Source organism: Colletotrichum chrysophilum (assembly GCF_026319265.1).
Source record: "Colletotrichum chrysophilum strain AFK26 chromosome Unknown scaffold_3, whole genome shotgun sequence".
NCBI classification, from domain to species: domain Eukaryota; kingdom Fungi; phylum Ascomycota; class Sordariomycetes; order Glomerellales; family Glomerellaceae; genus Colletotrichum; species Colletotrichum chrysophilum.
In genome coordinates, this window is record NW_026517290.1 from 430,390 (window position 1) to 449,864 (window position 19,475).

Sequence of the window (19,475 nt, forward strand, 5' to 3'; positions counted from 1 at the left end):
GGAGTGTGGGGCATCCAGAGGTGTGAGACCGTGATAGAAACCCGCTCCGACCTCCCTGTCTGAGCTTAAAAAACTAGACCGTACCGACTCTGCTGCCCGTCGTCCTTTCACCCCTCCATCCCTGCCGCTACTCCTCCTCCGTCCCAGCTGCTAGTTGGAAAGCACCCGAGAGCTACTCTGCTCTGAAGTTACAGCCTTTCGTCATCTTCGAGCCCAGCCCTGCCCTCACACCCCAAAACACTCGAGCGAGAGCAACAGCCTCTACCAATCATCCATACAACCTGCTCCTTTTCTCAATTCCGCCTATCCCCTCATCTGGCCTCGTCGCACCCCCTCACGGCCTTGTCTCATCAAGCACACACAGACGTCAGGCCGTAAAGCAGGAAAAGGAAGAAGACGCAAGTCCCATAAAGCCCGGCCTCGACAGCATCAACCTCTCCCACAGACGTCCTGCCCTCTCTTCCTCTCTTCTCATTTCTGTCCATTCACACACGGACAATAAGGAAGCGCCGACAGCTGCAGCATCACAGACCAAATCGTCCTACCAAGCTACCAAACCGCCGGGTCTTCAACGGTCGTCGTATCATTCCCGCATATCGCTCACCGCAACCTTGCCCACCGCTCATCAAAGCAGCACCTCTTAAACTTCACTTTTTACAGAAACGCACACCATGGCGCACTCGGCCGCAGTCATCGGCTCAACCGGCCTCGTCGGATCCCACATCCTGTCGAACCTCATCAACTCGGAGGCCTTTGCCGTCGTCAACACAATCTCCCGCCGCCCCCCCAAGGCCGGCGGCCTCACTCTCAAGCCCATCATCGAGGCCGACACCTCCGCGTGGCCCCCGAAGCTCGCCGCCCTGCAGCCGCTGCCGACCGTCGTCTTCTCCGCGCTGGGCACCACCCGGGCCGCCGCCGGCGGTATCGCCGAGCAGTGGAAGATTGACCACGACCTCAACGTCGAGCTCGTCAAGGCCGCCAAGGCAGCCGGCGTCAAGGCCTTCATCTTCGTCTCCTCCGCCGGCACCCGCGGCGCCATCTCCGGCCAGGCACCGTACTCCAAGATGAAGAACGGCGTCGAGGATGCCATCAAGGAGGCCGAGTTCGACCACGGCATCATCCTCAAGCCCGGCATGATCCTCGGCCAGCGCGAGCAGGGCCGCGCCGGCGAGGGCATCTTCCAGAGCGTCATCAAGGGGCTGGGCATGGTCAGCCGGGCCGCCCAGGACAGCCTGGGCCAGGACGCCGAGGTCATTGCGCGCGCCGCCGTGCACGCTTCCGTCCTCGTCGAGCAGGGCAAGGCGCCCAGCGGCCTGTGGGTGATTGAGGCCCACGACATCGTCCGCCTCGGCCGGACAGAGTGGAAGCACGGCGCCTGGCCCCGATCGTAGAGTTGGAGTCAAACGATGTCTCTGGGGTGGTGGAACGTTACGGGAGCGATGAGTCGCTGCCATCGGCCGGCCGTCCGTCGGGAGAATGTCCTACCTGTGTCTTGTCGTCCCGCGGCTCATTTCCGCCGTGACACAACGCCGGCGAGATTTCTCGGGATCAATGGCGTTTCCATCGTTTCCCGTGGCGTGCATTGGCACCTTGCAGCGTGTTTCGTTCGGTGCCACGACGTCCAGGAGGTGAAGTCGTTGGTGTAAGTGCGTGGGCTTGTCCGGCTCGCAGTTGGCCCCGCCAGCCCCGGGTTTTCTACACTTTGCCTGTTCTTGTCAATATTCCTCGTTTCCTTCCCTTGTTGATATCCCCGTGTAAACGCTCCTGTATGAAATACCACCACTGTCTTTAGAGGTCAAGCCCAGGCAACGTTTTGTCCATTGGTCGTTTGTTTGAAGGGTTGTTAGTGTTGCAGCAAAATTATACCACGAAAAATACCAGTCTGCTGTTCCCGGAACCGAGCCGGTTGGACCTCCCGTCCCTGTGAAGCGTCATGCGGTGAATCATTGGACGATAATATGCATGCAATATGCAAGAAAAACAGAGGGTCAGACGGCTTGCCGCTCATCTCACAAACCGTGGATCTTCCGGCGCTCGTGCCCCACATCCCACTGCAGACCCGATCCGCCAGTGGCCGATCTTTAAACTGATAAACGGAGCCTTATCGAACCTGCCCGAACAGTGACCCCTCCATCACATCACAGCTGCGCTGCCCCACCACATCTCATCGGCGGCGACTCACTCGCAATCTCTCTCTCACGACCACCCTCGAGGTTTTTGCTTACCGTCACACTGCTTTTCGGGTTCGATCATCTGAACTTGCGCGCGCGCATCTTCTCGTCTGGGTCTTAAACACAGCGTCTCGCCCCCCGCATTTCAAGATTCACAGAGAGACACACAGGTGTCATATACTCAGTCTCACTCGTGATTAATCAGCACACACACACACAACACACACTCACCATGGCGGAAGAAACATCACGTCCCCTCATCGTCGGCCCCGACTCTGGCCCCGAGGCCCCCTTCCCGCTCAAGATGGAGGGCAAGGTCATCTCGGGCTTCGGTCGCGGATCCAAGGAAGTGAGTCCCACCCCTCCTCCTCCATCCCGCAGCAGCGCAGATCTAACCGACAAAAGCTGGGCATCCCAACCGCCAACCTGCCCGTCGACTCCTCGCAGACGCCCTGGATCGACGACACAAAGTCGGGCGTCTACTTCGGCTGGGCCTCCCTCGCCCTGCCCGCCTCGCACCCGGACCGCGTCGCCGCCGGCCACGGCCCCGCCCAGCCCACGCTCGAGTTCCAGCTGTACCCCATGGTCATGTCCATCGGCTACAACCCCTTCTACAAGAACACCGTCCGCTCCGCCGAGGTCCACGTGCTCCACAAGTTCGCCGCCGACTTTTACGACTCCCACATGCGCCTGCTCATCCTCGGCTTCGTCCGCGAGGAGAAGGACTACAAGTCGCTCGACGCCCTCATCAAGGACATCAACCTCGACTGCGACGTCGCGCGCGGCTCGCTCGACAGACCCGCCTGGGCGCCCCCCGCCGAGCTGCGCCCCGGAGCCGACAAGGCCGGCACGCTGGACGCGAGCTGGCTGGTGGAGCCCCTGCCCAAGAACTAGACTATGTTTTTCATGATCACGATGTCACTCGGAAGAAACCACGATATTCAGCGTTTAGAAATTCTAGAATTGAAAATATAAAACCTGGGGAATCTGTTCTTGTCGAAAAGGGGGCTTTGCTTGGGGAGGTGTGACAGTCCCTCCTTGCCCCTGGGGGTGGCTGAAGTGAAGCTGCGCGGGAGAAAAGGAGGAAAAAAAGAAACAAAATCGGCAGAAGCCCATGAATATGAACCGTTTACCCATCAAGCCCCAGATGCGCCGTCCGGCTCTCCTCTCTGCGATGGTAGACAGAGGAGAGCCGTGTGTTCGATTGGTTATGAAACTCGCAACCCGTTTCCAAACGCCTCCCATGCCTTCATATATGCCCTGGTCGCCCCTTTTTACACACACCGTCTCACACAGCCAGTTGATGCGGTTCCTTGTTCTGGTAATAGCACGGCAGGAACTGGAAAGAGTCAGCAGCCGACACACAAAACACACTCGGGGTACTCACATTAACCACGATCAACATGGGGATATCAAACACGTCTCGCTTAATCATCCAGCAGTACCGGCAGTCCACCTTGCCATCCTTTTCAATCTTGGAGATGCCGTGCTCGCCGTCGATGCGGGTGACGCGGTTGCTGAGGATGCTCTTGCGCGGGTCCTGCTGCGGCGTCATGTCGGACGAGGCGGCGGCCTCCGTCTGCTCCTTTGTGCGGTACTTGAGCACGCGGCACGTGCGGTTGACGCTGCCGCGGCTGTCGCCGAAGGCGAGGTGGGAGAAGTCGTCGTAGAACTCGACGACGCTGTCGTCGTCGAGGATCTCGGCGATGAAGACGGGCTGCTTGCGCGGCGCGCCGCCCTCGCCGTTCTTGATCTGGTCGACGAGCGCGGCGGACGGCACCTTGGGCGTCGAGAAGCCGGCGCGGCCCGTGTTGCGGCCGCTGTTGGTCGCCGAGGACGGCGTGCCGCCCGTGTTGACGTTGAGGTTCGGGTCGTTGCCGAGCAGGACGTCCTTGGTCCAGCCCGTGAGGGCGATGAACTCCTTGTTGACGGCGGCGATCTCGCCCGTGCGGCGGAGGACGATGGTCGGCGCGGAGCAGTGGTGCATGAACTCCTCGTACTCGAACAGGGTGCGCTGGAAGCACTTCTCCATGAAGATGAGGTCCTGCCGGCTGAGCGTCTTGGTGCACGCGATGAAGGACGGGCGGATGCTGGCGAGCGCCTTGGCGATGCGCAGCGTCCTGTTGGCGGAGAAGCGTTTCGGGAGGTATTCGATGAGGGCGTGGAAGCCGGCCAGGTAGGGGTACGGCTCCTTGACGGTGTCGTAGATGGACGAGGGGTCGCGTTGCCGCTTGCCCAGCAGGGAGTGAGGGCCCGACTTCTGGGGCTGGCCGGGCTTATTGTTGTTGTTGTTGCCGGCCTTGGGGCGCGAGGGGGCGGATATGGTCTGGGAGTTTCCAACAGCGCCAAAGTTCCCACTTGGAGATCCTTCAAACGTAAAGTTAGTAGGTTGCGGGCTGGCGGTGTTGTCTGTGCTTGGGCTATGTAGGCTTGTTGGGCCGGCAGCGATGGCGTAGGCATGTGGGAGCCCATGTTGCAAGTTGCCTTGTTGGTACATGCCGTTGGAAGACTGGTCTACACCCATGAAATCGTTGATCATACCGCTATCGTAGACTTGGCCAAACTGATTGTTGCCATTGCCAAAGACGTTTGTGGATCCAAAGTTGACCGCTTCACCACTTGGTCCGGATAATGAGCCGTCCCGCGGAGGGGTCTCCGCCGCGCCGGACGACATGTGCCCGAGCATGCCAAACTCCATGGCGCCGTACTGGCTGCCAAAGTTGAGCCCTTCCAGGTCAAAGTTGAAGATGGCCGGGTTGCTCGGGTCGAATAACGTATTGAACGGGTCGTTGGTGACCTGCGGCGAGATCATGCCGCCAATGGACCGGCCGTTGTTGCCGCCCGGTTGCGGGAACGACGGCGATATCGGCGACGGTTGAGCCTGGAACGGGAGGCCTTCGGGGATGGCGACGGGCGTCTGCTGGCCCGAGTATACGGGGAACGAGGTGGTGGAGCTCTGGCCAAAGTACGTGCTGCCGGCAGTCGAGGCCGTGTCCGAGGTCCCGCTGTGATGCCGCTGGCCGTTGGGGCGGGCCGGGGCCGCGTTGGGGTTGTAGTTGGGCCCGAGGACCGGCCGGAGAGCCTCCGGCGGCGCATCGTGGAGATACTTTGCCTTTTTGCGAACACCGTCCTGGCAGGCGTCTGCGAGCCCGCGCTTGATGCATCGCTGACAAGGTCGTTCATCTCCTATAGCCATCACATCAGCACAAGGTTTGGTCGCAGAAGACGCCGTATACGAGACTAAAGATGACATGGACCTCCAATTACCACGGAGGAGGGACAATCACACGAATTCACTTGACTACCACAAGACTGTCGCGAGAGCCGGACCCTGAGGAATCGAGCAGGAGCTTACCGCAGGTCAGATGGGCTCGTTGGCAGGCGAAACACGCCCGGCGAGCCTTCTTCCTCCTCGGCCGTGAAGGGTCCTTGGGATCGTACTTCTTCTTTACCTCGCCGTTGTTGTCGTTGCCGCTATCGTGGGACTCGGCCATCTTCTCGTCGTCGTCGTCTTTTACGGGCGTCTCGTCGTCGTACTCGTGGTCATTATCTGACATGGCATCCGAGACCTCAGTCCCGGGCTCCTCGAGGCCGTCCGGCATGTTGTCTTGGTTTTATATGCAAGCCTCTCTCTCTCCTCAGGCAGAACAGAACAGCGACAGCGGCGAGCCAAGCTTGCCGCGGTGACGGGCACGGCGCTGCAAGGCCCTGGTCCAGGACTGTTCCCTGGATGCTATGTTTGCGAAACCACACGGCTCACTCCCAGACGTGCCGTAATGTGCTTGGTGTCGCAGTGGCAGGCGTCGTAGAATAGGGAAGGGAATATGAAAATCCTCCTGCGGTCAGAAGTGAAGTGGCACACGCCGGGATCCGTCTCGTGCAGCACACGCGCACACACACACACACACACACACACAAGGTCAAAGTGCAGCACCGCCGTGGCTTGCTGTCTTCCCAATTCACCTACACCTATATGCGCAGGGGCGAGCCTTCGAGTCCGCAAATGGGAGTCGAGCCGGGTACAGTCTCCCGCGGGCCGTGGGGTGGAAGATGACAGGGACCGAAATAGGCGCTGTGCGCTCCCGCGATGTAGACGGGAGGCTGTTCGTTCCCTCTTTTCACCAGATGCGCAGCGGCAGCAGCAGCAGCAGCAGCAGGCAGGCAGGCAAACAAGCTGCAGGACAGGCCAGGGAAGACGAGGCGAGGGAAGGGGGCAGGGCGTTGGTCCCTCTCGGTGAGCTCGTATTCTCAGCAGTCAGGAGTCTCCAATGGTGTGGTGGTGGAGAGAAAAGAGGCGTCTCTTGTGCGACGTGCTCGTCACGGCAGGACTAGGACTCGATAGTTGGCGCAGTCGTTTGGAGACCGGTGTTCGCGTCGCGGACCACATGAGGTCACGGGGACGGGGACGGGGACAGGGTCGAGGGGCGGCGGATGGGAGACTGGCGGCGCAGGACCGGGGTGATGTGACGGGAGTTTTGAGAGGTCGAGGCGTCGAAGGGTGTCTGCAGGTAGCCGTGGCCCTCGTGCTTGCAAGAGACAAGCATCGACACACGGGCACGCGGACGGTGAGAGTGTTGTTGTCTCTGTGGGACGGAGACCTCGTAGGGCTTGCGGTCACGGTCGCCGGCGGAATTGCAGCGGTTTCGGGGGGAACTGTCGTCGGGGTCGAGGTCGGGATCGGGGGCCGTGATGTTTATCCTCGGTCGGGTGGAAGAGGAGCACGCGAGAGTGGTCGTTTTGGAGCTGACCGAGAAGAGCAGACGGGAGAGAGAGAGAAGGGTCGGCAAAGAGGTACCGTCGCAGCAGTAGCAGACCCCCGGCAGCAGTGGCTAAACAGTTTTACACCGGCCCAGCGAGGTATGGAATCCCAGCCTCGCTGCCGTTGGTCAAAGATTTGCTGCTGAGCTGCGTGCGGGGTTCTCTTGGAGAAAATGCCAGCCCGGCGATTGGCCGATCCGCCCATCATGTGGATATCGCCAGCCGGTGCCCCACCCTGTATCGGCTACTTGGAGAAGACGGGGCAATGCGCAGCGAGCACGCCGCACACGCCGTTCCTGGTACTTTTCACCTACAGTTTTCGCCAGAGTCTTCACCCACGGCCCGCCCACCGAGGAGCGCGCGCGTCATCCAGGTCCTCGGCATGTCATTTGCAGCGTCCCTGACTGTAGAATCGTCTGTACTCGGTACCGTGTACGTACCTCACCTCCTCCGCGCTGCCTGCCGCCGACCTGTGCACCGCGATGCAGATGGCAGGCCACTTGGACCTGGCCGCAGTCCGAGCCTTGGAACAGGCTTCAGTGTTCCTCGCGACGTGGACCGGGTTGGCCAGACCACGTTCGTGTTTCTCGATCTAATCTAGCATTTCTTATGTCAACGTCCTCAAATCTCTTCATCTCCGACAGTCAACGCTTAATAACAGTTACGACTCGCCGTCCCTTGGCTCCTTGGATACCCTCGTTTCTGTGTCAATATGCCCCAATCTGGTAGCACAGCATTACGTTAACGACGTCGATGCAAGCCACTCTATTGGACATCTGGCATTGCTGCTATCCAACCGCTGCATGTGAGATCCAATACGATCCACGGCCAGGTCCACGTCCCCCAGGTCAAGTCAGAGGTCGGTCAGCCTGCCGGGGAACCAAGCCGAGGGCCGAACCTTCCAACCTCTACTCAGCCCCTCAGCGAAACATGCCATGCTGCCTTTACGATGTGTGACTCCAAACACGGTCTCATGTCGACCGCTATTGCATTAACATTGGCTTAGCCGACGTGCCGAGCGTCGGTCTGCCTTCTATCTGCAGTCCAGCAACCACTAAAGGATGGGGGGGGTATCTTATTGCATGTGCGCACAAATCCAACCGCTCCTCTCGCCCGCCCACCATTGGCGGCCACTCGAACAACCTGCTCCTGTCGCGTCACCCACGAGTCTTCAGTCCGGATGCCTCGAGTCTGCCTCCGTCAATGACAGCCCAGGACCTCAGGGCACCTGCAGACGGCTGCTGCCGTCACGAATGACGATCGCCACGATCAACAGCCGCATCTGCTGCGCGCACTAGCCGTCCAGTTGTGCCAAGTGTCGTCGCAGCAAGCCTGCCTGGACCAGGAACAGCTGCAAAGTGCTGCATCCGACAGCAGGAACCACGCACCACTACCGCTGCTCCTCCGCACCGGTGGGTAGGGAAGTCTGTGCGGTGTGGCCGGCCGTGTCTGATCCTGAGGCGGCGGCCGTCATTTCCCTTCATCGCGTCGGCCCGCTTGCCAACGTCCGTCCGTCCACGGAGAATTTCTGGCGCTAAGTGTTCTTTGCGAACCGGCTGCGCTTTCTAATCTGCTTGCCGTACTTGAAAAAGATGTACGGGAACGGCAGCATCGCTACCGTCAGGAACCCGAGCAATGACGTCGCCCATTGGTATCCGAGCTCCGTGTACATCTGCGTTCCAAACAACGGGAATGCGGCTGTCAGGCAATCGTCTAGGTCAGCACTGACCGAGACACACGGGGCACAACCCGGCTGAGTGGGAGAGAGCGTTGTTGGTGCCACGGGAGGGTAAACTCACCAGCAAACATGCATCGCACAAACGCATTCGCAGCAAGGGCTGACGCTGCGTAGAGAGGATAGGCGTCCACCTGCAAAGCCCAACATTAGCATACTCATCTCTCATGTCGTGCAACGCCCGGGGCCTGGAGAATGATTCCAGACCCCTGGCACCGCCGCCCAACCGGTGGGACAAGCAGAGACCACTTACAAGAAACGTAAAAATGCCAGTAAAGACGAGGAGCACCCTTCAGACGGTCAGCTGCAGCTCACATGCACACACACAGTTGGGAAAAGGAAAAAGCAAGACGACCCCACGGTCCGTGGAGGGGCCTGACAAAGCGTGACTACGCCAGCAAATGAACCTGCAGACGGCAGCCGGCCTGACGCAAGGACGGGCATGTCAGGTCACGGCATGAGCTTATATGCTGCGGAACCACGGGCCTTTTTCCATCTTGGGGCCATAGTTGCGATATGTCGTGTAAGGGGAAAAATGGAAAGACTCGACTCACCCCGCGCCAAAGATTGCGCTTCCGATGATTGGCACAATCCAGTGTATCCAGGGGAAGGTCGTCCACGCGAAGATGAACAGCCCAATGGTTACGAGGAATGCGCCGCAAATCACAGGAGGAAGGCGAAATTCGGGCTCGCTGGCCCCCTCAACGCCCGTCTCCTTTTCCAGGTCCGCCATGAGCCGGCTGCGGATGCGGTGCCACAAGGGGTCGGTCGCGGCCGCCAAGAGCATGCCCACCAGGAGGCCCAGGAAGGTGAGACCGACCTGCCAGAGGTTGAAGCCGTGGTTGGTCGTGAAGACGAGCGGGAAGGCGCCGAAGAAGAGGTACAGGATGCCGAGGAGGATGGCGCAGAAGACGCACAGGTTGAGCATCATGGGCTCGTAGATGAGCAGCTGGAAGGGCCGCAGCAGCGACAGGCCGATCGTCTTGGGGATGGACTTGGTCATCTTCTCGACGGGGGCCTTCCAGCGCTCGTCACCTGTCTCTTTTCGGATCTTGCGCGCCTTCGTCCGCAAGACGATCGGATCTGTACGGTGTCAGCACTCCCGCACCACCAGCTCAGGGGCGCACCCTCCACGAGGCACTCACGATATGTCTCGGGCACCAATACGACGATGGCCAACAGCAGAACAAACGTGATGATGATGAGCACGTAGTAGGTCCAGCGCCAGTGAAGGTACGTGTTGATGAAGCCACCAATCAGCGGTCCAATACACGGGCCAATGAAGGGGGCGAGCGAGTACATGAGCATCGGCGCCTGAAGCTCGTGACGCGCAAAGAGATCGCCAACTGTGACTAGTCAGCACACCCCGAGACGTGATGATGGCGACTGCACTCACCACTGCCCCCGGACACCGACAGGAACGCTGAGCCAGTAAGACCGTCGAGGAATCGGGCGATGATCATGGTTGTGATGTTCTTGCTGACGGCGGACGGGATGATCCAGATGAGATACATCACCCAGGAAACCAGGTAGATGGGCCGGCGCCCGTAGAACTCGGAGAGAGGGCTCAGAAGCATTGGGCCGAGCGAGATGCCCAGTACAAACACGGACAAACCAACTGTAGACACGAGTTTCGATATCCCGAACTCGGCGTTCATTTGCGCGTACGTCGATGTGTAAATGGAACTAGCAGCAGTGCTGTGCCTTGTCAACACCCGCCTTCTACCTTTCAAATTCTCAGTCCGCCACTTACACGCATGTACTGGCGAGAGACACAATCGAGACAATCACCCATTTCCTGAGTTTGCTCATGCTGCGCGGACACATGGGGTCGCTGTCGCCGCCGTCAAAAGATACTTCAAAGGGGTCCTTTTCGGGTTCCTGCGAAGGGCTGTCGTCGCTGCTGTCCAGGTCGTCGACGCCGTAGCCGTTGTTGCTCCTATTTCGGCTCAGGGAGCGTAGCGAGCGCGCACCGGCGCTGGCCCCCGTTCGGATGCGCTGAAAGGTCGCATCGTCCTCGGCGGCGATCGTTTCGTCGTCGTTGTCGGCGCTCGATGACCGGCCGCTCTCGGCCTTTTCGACATCCGCCATGGCTGTTTGACAGTCGTCCTGATCAAAGGTCGTTTACGATTCCAACAGAATGGCAATGACGAGCTTGATAGCAAACAAGCTGGGACTGCGGATGTCGGGTATTATGTACGGAAAGGGTCGACTTATTATGGGACCACTTCCGAGTTCCAGCATGTGGATCGTGACCGGGGACACTCTTTTTTTGCTGGATCTGCTACCACGATGAAATATGTCGCAGGCAGCCCGGCGTAGTTTTTATTTGGAAGTGGTAGAAACAGGATCCTCTCCCATTGCAACGATCCAGACCCCGTGAAAACAAGTCGACGAGAGGGGGCAAACAAGCGTGATCTTGGGCCATTAGTCAAAGACGGATGAACGTCCCTAGGGCGCAACCTCTTTGGCATTTTTTTTGCCATTATTCAGCCCAGCTAGGGCGCGCGCTGTTGGGACCCAGAACGCGGCTCGCCTTTACGCCTTTTGGAGGAGCTTGACCCGTGAACCCCCGGATTGGGAGGTGGATCTCGTCATTGTCATTGAGGCGAGGCGACCTCCACCCTGGGAAAGGTGGACGCATTGGTGGACGGATGACGCCGCCATGGGGCCCTGCGATCTGGGAAAGACGCGAGACGAGGAGACTTGCCATGTGCAGCATCCGAACCAACGGACGAAGGGGTCCATCCAGTTCGAGGGGAGGGGAGGGGGGCTCAGCCAGTAGGGATGCCGCATGTTCATTCTTCCACGCGAGCACACCGTCGAAGGCGAGCTCCCAACGCCGCATGTTTGTTAGTCAAGATGGAGCGGCGCCAGAATGTGATTGATAACAGCGATAGGCGGCGGATGACATCCATGCTCTGCTAGCGGTTAATAGGAAAGCAAGCGGGGCTTTTTCGTTTTTTTCTCTGTTTCCCACGGAAATAGCCCGCCTCAACCTGACATGACGTTGACAAGCGTCTTTCCAGAAGTCGCAGAACGGGGGACCCTCGGCATCAGAGAAGAGTGGGTGAGACACCAGCCAGGAGGCGCCCGTCAGAGCGGGCTTCTTCAACAGAGTCGCAGGGCTAAAAATGGGAGACGCCGAGCGATCGGTTTGGATTTGCGGCAATGCTGGAGAAACCTGACAGAAACACTGGCCCTGGACGCCCTGAGCTGCAACCCAACCTGAGCTGATCCGATGTGCCCTGCCTGGCCAACAGTTCTCGCGCCATTCGATAAGCTTCAACCGGCTTTTCCCATCTTCCATGTTCCCTACATTAGTTCGTGATCCAACCGGGCCCACGAAGCCGGTAAGTGGGGTTGCATTCCCACTGATTGCTGGATTGCTGCCCCCCCTCCGAAAAGGAAGAGACATTTCGCGTCGTCGGAGACGGCGAAGCGCGAGCGCCGTCAACCCGCCTTCCGATCCCGACCGTCTGTTTTTCGTCCAGTCTGTGCTTCTTGACACCTGCCCCGAGCTCTCTTCGGCGCCGGTTGCCGTAGCGTGGGATGGTTGAGATCCTTCGGGCCACGTGCGATGACGGTCTGTCTGTCAGCAACGTCCGTGGACTTTTGATTGCGGGCGGTTGACGTCCCTGGAGATGGACGCATTTCTAATCAAGAATGATCAGCTCTGATGTACTGCGTGGCTTGGTTTCCGATGTAAGAGCCACAGTCTACGAATTCATATCGCAATCGAGGGACACAAATTTGACGGCTGAACCTCAGGGTTCTGTCGTTAAAGCTATCTAATACTGGCATCATGTGCGTCTCCAGCGTTATTATCATACATGACTACGTCTCCCTCATACATGTTCATCGTCATCGCTCACTCTATATGCCTCGTTCAGTCAAATGCAGGTTGCTCGCCCCAAACGCCAATTGCATGCAAAAAAACACGACCCATCAGTAATATTCCGGCAAGCTGCTCCACGACGGCACCGTTCCGGAGCAGTCAAAGTCCCGGTCGTAGGCCTTGGCAGGCAGGATTCCGGCCGCGAGGCCCTTTTTGTAGCTCCACAGCGGCGAGCTCTCCGTGTCCCATGTCCAGTACCACCAGCCCCACCCCTTCTCGAACGAGTGCATCTGCGCCTCGGCGAACATTTGCAGAAACTGCTTGTAGTCGCTGCTGAACCCGCTGGGGTCGCCGTTGGCCTTGTCGCAGCTGCACTGGCTGTCCTCTGTCGGGCACCGCGGCGTCAGGATCGACGTCGAAGAGTTGCCCGTGTCGTACGTGCCCGTCCACCGGTTGCCCCAGTTGACGTTGGTCACGTACTTGGCGCAGTCCGTGTCGGCCTGCGACCACTCGGCGAAGAGCGTCGGCCCGTAGCCCGTCGACGTGTCCATCGACTGCTCCGCCTGCTGCGTCCAGCCGTCGCAGGCGTACTGGACCTTCTTCTGGTGCGTGTACACGATCTGGTCCGTGTTGAAAATCACGTACTGGTGCACGTCGAGCGCCAGGTCGCTGTAGCCCGTCATCTTGCCCTGCCAGTTGCCGAGGCCCATGAAGCCGTCGCCAAACACCACGATGGCCTTGATCCCGTTGCCCTTGACGAGCTTGTAGGCCTGCTCCGTCCACGCGACGACATCCGTCGCGCTCAACTCCGTCATCTTTGGCTCGTTGACAAGGCCATAGAAGGAAACGATGTTCTTGTACCGGTCCTGCGCAAAGAACTTCGACAGCCTGTCGTGCAAGTCCAAGCTGCGCTGGGCGTTGGTGGCGCCGTCGGTGCCGTTGAGCCAGCCGATGACTCCCTGACGACCAGAGTGGTTCCACCCGTTCTGACTGCCAGGCAGGCCGTGGACGTCGAGGTTGACGCGGAGGCCGTACTTGCGCGCCCATTCGATGCCGCGGAGGAGGTAGCGCCATGACGTGCGGAAGAGGTACGGATCGCCATCGTAGACCTCGATCGCCCAGTAGTTGAAGGGAATGCGTACGTGATCGAGTCCTGCATCCGCAATCTCCTTGAACGTGTCTTCCGTCACGAAGGACTTGTAGTGGTCCTCGAGTACCTCGGCCGTCTTTTTGGCGCCCAGGTGCGTGCAGAGGGTGTACTCGTCGATGATGCCGAGACGGGAGTCGTAGTTGAAGAGCGAGGGCGTGATGAAGGGTTCCAGGTTCAGCCAGCCACCGACGTTGACTCCGCGCGCCGGTCTCGATCCGTACGAGCCCCAGTCCTCGTTGAGCTTCGGGACCTTGCTGTTGGCCTGCGTCGAGTCGTCCCAGTCGGTGTACAGGCCCATGACTGGCAGATCGCCAACCATCTCGTCGGTAAAAGTGACGTTGAAATCGGTGGTATCGGCCCAGGACCACGGGTCGAGATAGGTACCGCGCCATTTCATCGGAATGCTGTTCTTGTCCTGGCCGTCGAGGTTTACCGAGCTCGAGTCGCTGTTGTTGGAGTTCTTCTTGCTGACCACCACTGCCACGACGATGATGATGATCAATAAGACCAAGCAGACTCCGAGGCATATCCCTGGCGGCGGTTAGCTGGCGGTCGCGGACCTCTGCCGGATCACTTACAAAGCTTCTTCCTCTTCTTGATCGGCCCGGGTGGGTCGTCCACGAGACGTTCCTTCTCGAGGCTGTTGCTGTCGGTGCTGCTCCATCCGCCGCCTCTCAGACCACGCGACCCCCGGCCCTCCTCGAGAATGGCGCCGCTGACCACCCGCTTCTTCTTGTGCCTGTCTTTCCGCGGTTTCTCATACGGCAAATCTCGGTACTCTTCCTTCTGCACTCGTCGCGGCCTCTCTCTCGGCGGATCCTTTTCCCTAGGAGCGTCTGCATTCTCTGCGGCGGCACGGCGTGCCCTTCGTTCCCTCCTTTCCCTCCGCAGCCTTTCCCTCTCCGCATCTCTTTCCGGGTCTCTTGGCCTCGCATCGGATCCCCGTCTCTTTGGTCTCCTCGTGTTCTCCTGGTTCAATTGTGCCAGCGCATCCGCCGAAAGCGTCTGCGAGCCCCTGCTCTCTCCAGAATCGGTCGCCGGCCGCCTCGATCTCTGATCCTGTGACCGCCGTTTCTTGTGTTGATGTTTCCTGCCCGATGAGTCCCGCGGTCGGTGCGACGACGGTCTCGAGGATTCACCGGGCGCCATTGTTGGAGATGGGATGCCGTCGGAAAAAGTGCTAGTCGTCGTTGCACTGGAATGCTACTGACCGGCGGCCATTCCAGATGGATATACGTGTTGACGCCAAGGATACCAAGATCGTAATCATGTCCACTGCCCTGTTTTGGCGCTGGGCTGGGGGCTCGGCTGTTGGCAGGGCAACAATCGCTCGGGCCTCTTATCAGGGCGTAAAGTGGCCGCCAGGGTCGGTCGCCCGCCAAGGGCCGCTGCGACCCCGCGAACGCCGCTGCAAGCCGAACTTACATCACCCGGGCGCGGGTTAGTAGGACAGCCTCCCTCGTCGAGCCGGCGGTCTCAGTTCCTTCGTCTTTAGACATTCATGGGAATTGGGTCTCGCAGTGATTCTGCCGGCTACAAACATCATACACAATGAGGTCCATTTCATTACGTCCACTCCGCCGAGCGCTGGCGCCGTCCGTGTCGACCCAGCTCCCCCTTGCCGTCTCTCGGCTTTACTCGACGCACCCGCCCAATGCGAAGCTCAACGTCCCCGTCGACTACGCGACGACCTCTCTCCTCGCGCACTCGTCTCAGGCGGCCCTCAGCACGGCCGAGCTCCCAGCCGAGGTGCGCAATGGCACGACGAAGAAGATGAACCTGTTCCAGGCCATCAATGACGCCCTGTCGATTGCGCTGGCCGAAGACGACTCCGTCATGGTGTTTGGAGAGGACGTTGCCTTTGGCGGCGTGTTCCGGTGCACAATGAAGCTCGCCGAGACGTACGGCGCGGACCGCATCTTCAATACGCCCCTGACGGAGCAGGGCATCATGGGCTTCGCCATCGGTGTGGCAGCGGAGGGCATGCGGCCAGTAGCAGAGATCCAGTTTGCCGACTACGTATACCCGGCATTCGACCAGCTCGTCAATGAAGCGGCTAAGTTCCGATACAGAGACGGTGCTTGCGGTCGCAGCGTGGGCGGTCTCACGGTCCGGATGCCTTGCGGCGGCGTCGGCCACGGCGCCCTCTACCACTCCCAGTCCCCTGAGAGCTTGTTCACGCACATCCCTGGACTGCGAGTGATCATGCCGAGGTCACCCCTCCAGGCCAAGGGTCTCTTGTTGTCAGCCATTCGTAGCAACGATCCGTGCATCTTCATGGAGCCCAAGATACTCTACCGGGCCGCTGTCGAGCAAGTGCCCGCAGGGGCGTACACTCTGCCGCTGTCCAAGGCGGAGGTTCTCAAGGATGGCAAGGACGTGACGATTGTGTCCTACGGCCAACCACTGTACACGTGCATGTCGGCTATCCAAAAGGCCGAAGAGGAGCTGGGCATCTCCGTGGAGCTCATCGACCTCAGGACGCTGTACCCGTGGGACAAGGAGTGCGTCTTTGAGAGCGTCCGCAAGACGGGCCACTGTATCGTGGTGCACGAGGCGATGGTCAATGCCGGCGTCGGCGCGGAGGTAGCTGCAGCCATCCAAGAGGACCCGGATACGTTCCTGCGACTGGAGGCGCCAGTTGCGAGGGTTGCGGGATGGAGCATTCATACGCCGTTGTTGTATGAGAAGTTCAACATTCCGGATGTTGCGAGTAAGTAGTCTTTGATGCGAGTCTTTGAACAGTTTGCTGACCTACCTAGGGGTTTATGACAATATTAAGCGGGTGTTGGACTACTGAGGCGGGAGGATGGACGTCAACTTTTAATACATACCCATGATGATCAATCTGAAGACGCGTATGGGCTTAGACCTAGACTTTGGAAGGCAAAAGGAGAAGCTCAAGGCCGATATACCGTTGCCATGTCGTGTTCGCTACTAGGAGACCAAAGTTGTAAAATCAATCGCCCATTGAATTGCAAGCAGTGATTGCAAAGAAAGAATCGTATCTGGTGTCCTGGCGAATTGATGGAAAGGTACAACTCGGTTGTGCTTCATCGCAGCTGAAGTGGAGGTTGCGCGCTAACAATTAACGCCCCTTTCCTGGCCAATCCGTCGCTGCCCCCGTCATCGTCCCCGTCGTCGGTGTCCCGCCAATTGCCCCGCATCAGGTACCTTATGTTTCAACGTCCACCGCCGCATCATCACCGCGCACGCGATATTGCAAGCATACACCACTCTGGCAAATCACCCCAGAATGTCCCAAGTCGAGACCGTGTCCTCCTTTGTGGAGGGAGCCCCCCCTGGCGAGGTACGTCGAGCTGTTTCCACCGTGCACACCCCGAGCTGACCTGATTGAAGCTCGCAGATGTCATCGCAGGTAACGACACGCCGCCACCGGTTCGCAGCCCGACCGACAGCTAACCCGACAAAGACATCAAGTCCCTCACCGTGTCCGACCCCGAACTCGTTTCGAGCCTCGAGCCGGCGTTCGAGAAGTACAATGAAGAGCAGTTCATCACAGTGAAGCTGCCCGGCGGCAGCCAGCAGGTCGGTCAAGCGGCGCTCGAGGGAGCGATCGGAAGCTAAGGGAATACATCAGGTCATTGTCAGCTCTCACAACTCGCTGGGCAACGGTCAATACTTTGACGTCGAGAGCTCCACGAGCTTCACCTTCGACCACAGCACACAGAAGGCCAGCAACGCGCAGAGCTACGTTCTGGAGGGCGCCAACGCCGACTTGATGTAGGTGACGCTGCGTGGATGGGAGGGATGGTGCTAAACGGAATGCAGCAAGTCGACGCTGAAGAGTCTCGGCCCCTACGTCAAGGAACACTTCCCCAACGCCGCGTACGGAGTCTACCCGACCGAGAACGACTCCAAGGTCGCCGTCATTATCGTTTCCAACAAGTACTCTCCCAACAACTTTTGGTATGCACCATCTCCACAACTCCTTGTGCCTTGCTGACGTGCCCAGGAACGGCCGCTGGCGCTCCCTCTACATCTACGACCCCTCCTCCGAGAGCCTCGAGGGCTCCGTCAAGGTCGACGTGCACTACTACGAAGACGGCAACGTCCGCCTGCTCACCAGCCGCCCCACACAGACGTCCGTCTCGGGCACCGGCGCCGGCATCGTCAAGGAGATTTCGAACTCGGAGAAGAAGTACCAGGAGGAGCTCAACAGGGGGTTCACGAATCTGAGCGAGGGAGCGTTCAAGGGCCTGAGACGGCAGCTGCCCGTGACCAGACAGAAGATTGAGTGGGACAAGATCACCTCGTACCGTCTCGGACAGGACATTGGCGGAGGCAGCGGAAGGCGATGAGCTGGGGACGGGGCCGTGTTGAGTAGACGTTAGATCGATATCCTCCGTGCATTTAGCAGGCGTCCAACTGGAGCGAGACTCCCTTCGTCTGTCACGGTAATGGTTCGGTGATGTATTCCCAGAGACCCGGGACCGCCTCGATACAAGAGTGGCTAAAACAGCCGTGTGCATATCTGATGGAATGCAGCAAAAGCGAGTGTGCCGGCGATTTTTACCCATTCAGGAAATAAACCGCGAGCCACGGCCGAAATGCCTTGGGAACCGATATCAGAAGCCAGCTTGATTACCCCGCGCGTTCCCCGCCTTTTGCATCTGTATGGAATTGACATCACGATCCCGGAGGACGCACGGAGTGCCTCGGCATCATCCCGAACTCCCAGATGTCAGCGAGCGGGATTGACATGCGGGCAGAAAAGCCGTACGGGTTGCAAGTCAGAGACAGCAGCGCCGGTCTTATGTAGTGCGGACTGAAGGGGACGGCCGCTCTGCAGGCAGCATGGGTGATTTATCTGAATCAGGTCTGCCGTCCCAGGTCTTGGAATATTCCGTGTGCTCCGTGGGATTTCGGACTGTCAACCGTCGGCCAAGAGTCCGTGAGCGCCATTTACGCGCCCACAGGGACCCCGCGGAACCGGTGAGATAAGGAACATTCCGACGGGCACAAGTCTTGAGGAACCCAACCCAGTGGCTAGAGGACGGGCGGGCTGTGGGTATGGCTGGATGATTGGCAATCCCCCCGCGGGACGCATTACACTGGACCGGCCAGCTGCGTTGCACTCGGTCGGGTTGCTTGTCGAGCCCAGTGATGTAGCAATGCAAGGATACGAACACGAAATACTGGGGAACGGACCGGACCCTGTGGCTGAAATTCCGGCAGACGACGAGCGGTTTCCGCTGTAGATATTCGCAGAGGGTTTGCGACGACGTGGAAGCGGAACTGAGAGGCGACGGCTACTCGTCGAATGAGCCACGCTGCAGCGGACACCGACAGGATTCCGGCAAGAGACCCGCGTTTCGAAACGAGCTAACTGGAGGCAGCAGCTTAGGCGGTCAGGACAGGCACGGCATGCCCTCACGTCGCAGTGCTTGCTCTCTTCTGAGCAACGTTCGCCCTGACTCGGAGACAGCCTGGTCGAGTCTCAATGGGCGGGGAAGAGACGTGGCACTGCCTAGGACCAAGGTAAGGAACGGGTGTCGCAGGGTAAGGCGAGGCAGGCTTGGTAGACCTAAGTTTGCGAATACAGCCGTGGGTGACATACGCCGTATTCACATTCATTTGCCAGCCCTTCCCGAGTGCGATGCCGACAGGAACGGCGGCATCACATTCGCTCCGCCGGGATGCCAGCCCCGCTCCCACTCTCTGGGCACTGGACCTCTCCAGTCAGTCTCCAGCTGGGCGGGCTCTCAACCTCCCGTTGCTGGCCCCTAAAAACGGTACCTCAAAGGCTCAATCCCTCTAAACCCTGGACGCCCAATCCACCAGGCCGGCGAATCACAGCAG

At 59.3% G+C, this 19,475-nt stretch overlaps 8 protein-coding genes across 8 annotated transcripts; 4 read left to right on the top strand and 4 right to left on the bottom strand.

The window, feature by feature from the left end:
* Positions 1 to 671: 671 nt before the first annotated feature.
* FMP52 (Protein fmp52, mitochondrial) lies at positions 672 to 1,391 on the top strand (the record flags this gene model as incomplete). Its single annotated transcript, XM_053173747.1, has 1 exon — positions 672 to 1,391. The coding sequence occupies one exon, from the start codon at positions 672 to 674 to the stop codon at positions 1,389 to 1,391; it is 720 nt and encodes a 239-aa protein (XP_053042304.1).
* A 1,012-nt stretch (positions 1,392 to 2,403) lies between these two features.
* FMN1 (riboflavin kinase) lies at positions 2,404 to 3,065 on the top strand (the record flags this gene model as incomplete). Its single annotated transcript, XM_053173748.1, has 2 exons — positions 2,404 to 2,520; positions 2,577 to 3,065. 2 exons carry the CDS (start codon positions 2,404 to 2,406, stop codon positions 3,063 to 3,065), a joined length of 606 nt encoding a protein of 201 aa, XP_053042305.1.
* Positions 3,066 to 3,459: 394 nt separating this feature from the next.
* Positions 3,460 to 5,367, bottom strand: COL26b_000784 (uncharacterized protein; the record flags this gene model as incomplete). Its single annotated transcript, XM_053173749.1, has 2 exons — positions 3,460 to 3,510; positions 3,559 to 5,367. The coding sequence occupies 2 exons, from the start codon at positions 5,365 to 5,367 to the stop codon at positions 3,460 to 3,462; spliced, it is 1,860 nt and encodes a 619-aa protein (XP_053042306.1).
* Positions 5,368 to 5,464: 97 nt separating this feature from the next.
* On the bottom strand, positions 5,465 to 5,773 carry COL26b_000785 (uncharacterized protein; the record flags this gene model as incomplete). The annotated part of the gene is made up of 2 exons (XM_053173750.1): positions 5,465 to 5,502; positions 5,527 to 5,773. The coding sequence occupies 2 exons, from the start codon at positions 5,771 to 5,773 to the stop codon at positions 5,465 to 5,467; spliced, it is 285 nt and encodes a 94-aa protein (XP_053042307.1).
* A 3,441-nt stretch (positions 5,774 to 9,214) lies between these two features.
* Positions 9,215 to 10,755, bottom strand: COL26b_000786 (uncharacterized protein; the record flags this gene model as incomplete). The annotated part of the gene is made up of 4 exons (XM_053173751.1): positions 9,215 to 9,747; positions 9,810 to 10,010; positions 10,061 to 10,362; positions 10,418 to 10,755. The coding sequence occupies 4 exons, from the start codon at positions 10,753 to 10,755 to the stop codon at positions 9,215 to 9,217; spliced, it is 1,374 nt and encodes a 457-aa protein (XP_053042308.1).
* A 1,857-nt stretch (positions 10,756 to 12,612) lies between these two features.
* Positions 12,613 to 14,801, bottom strand: COL26b_000787 (uncharacterized protein; the record flags this gene model as incomplete). Its single annotated transcript, XM_053173752.1, has 2 exons — positions 12,613 to 14,129; positions 14,231 to 14,801. 2 exons carry the CDS (start codon positions 14,799 to 14,801, stop codon positions 12,613 to 12,615), a joined length of 2,088 nt encoding a protein of 695 aa, XP_053042309.1.
* A 402-nt stretch (positions 14,802 to 15,203) lies between these two features.
* On the top strand, positions 15,204 to 16,452 carry COL26b_000788 (uncharacterized protein; the record flags this gene model as incomplete). Its single annotated transcript, XM_053173753.1, has 2 exons — positions 15,204 to 16,365; positions 16,415 to 16,452. 2 exons carry the CDS (start codon positions 15,204 to 15,206, stop codon positions 16,450 to 16,452), a joined length of 1,200 nt encoding a protein of 399 aa, XP_053042310.1.
* Positions 16,453 to 16,908: 456 nt separating this feature from the next.
* CAP1 (F-actin-capping protein subunit alpha) lies at positions 16,909 to 17,974 on the top strand (the record flags this gene model as incomplete). The annotated part of the gene is made up of 5 exons (XM_053173754.1): positions 16,909 to 16,962; positions 17,094 to 17,201; positions 17,254 to 17,396; positions 17,445 to 17,582; positions 17,629 to 17,974. The coding sequence occupies 5 exons, from the start codon at positions 16,909 to 16,911 to the stop codon at positions 17,972 to 17,974; spliced, it is 789 nt and encodes a 262-aa protein (XP_053042311.1).
* Between the last annotated feature and the right edge of the window lie 1,501 nt (positions 17,975 to 19,475).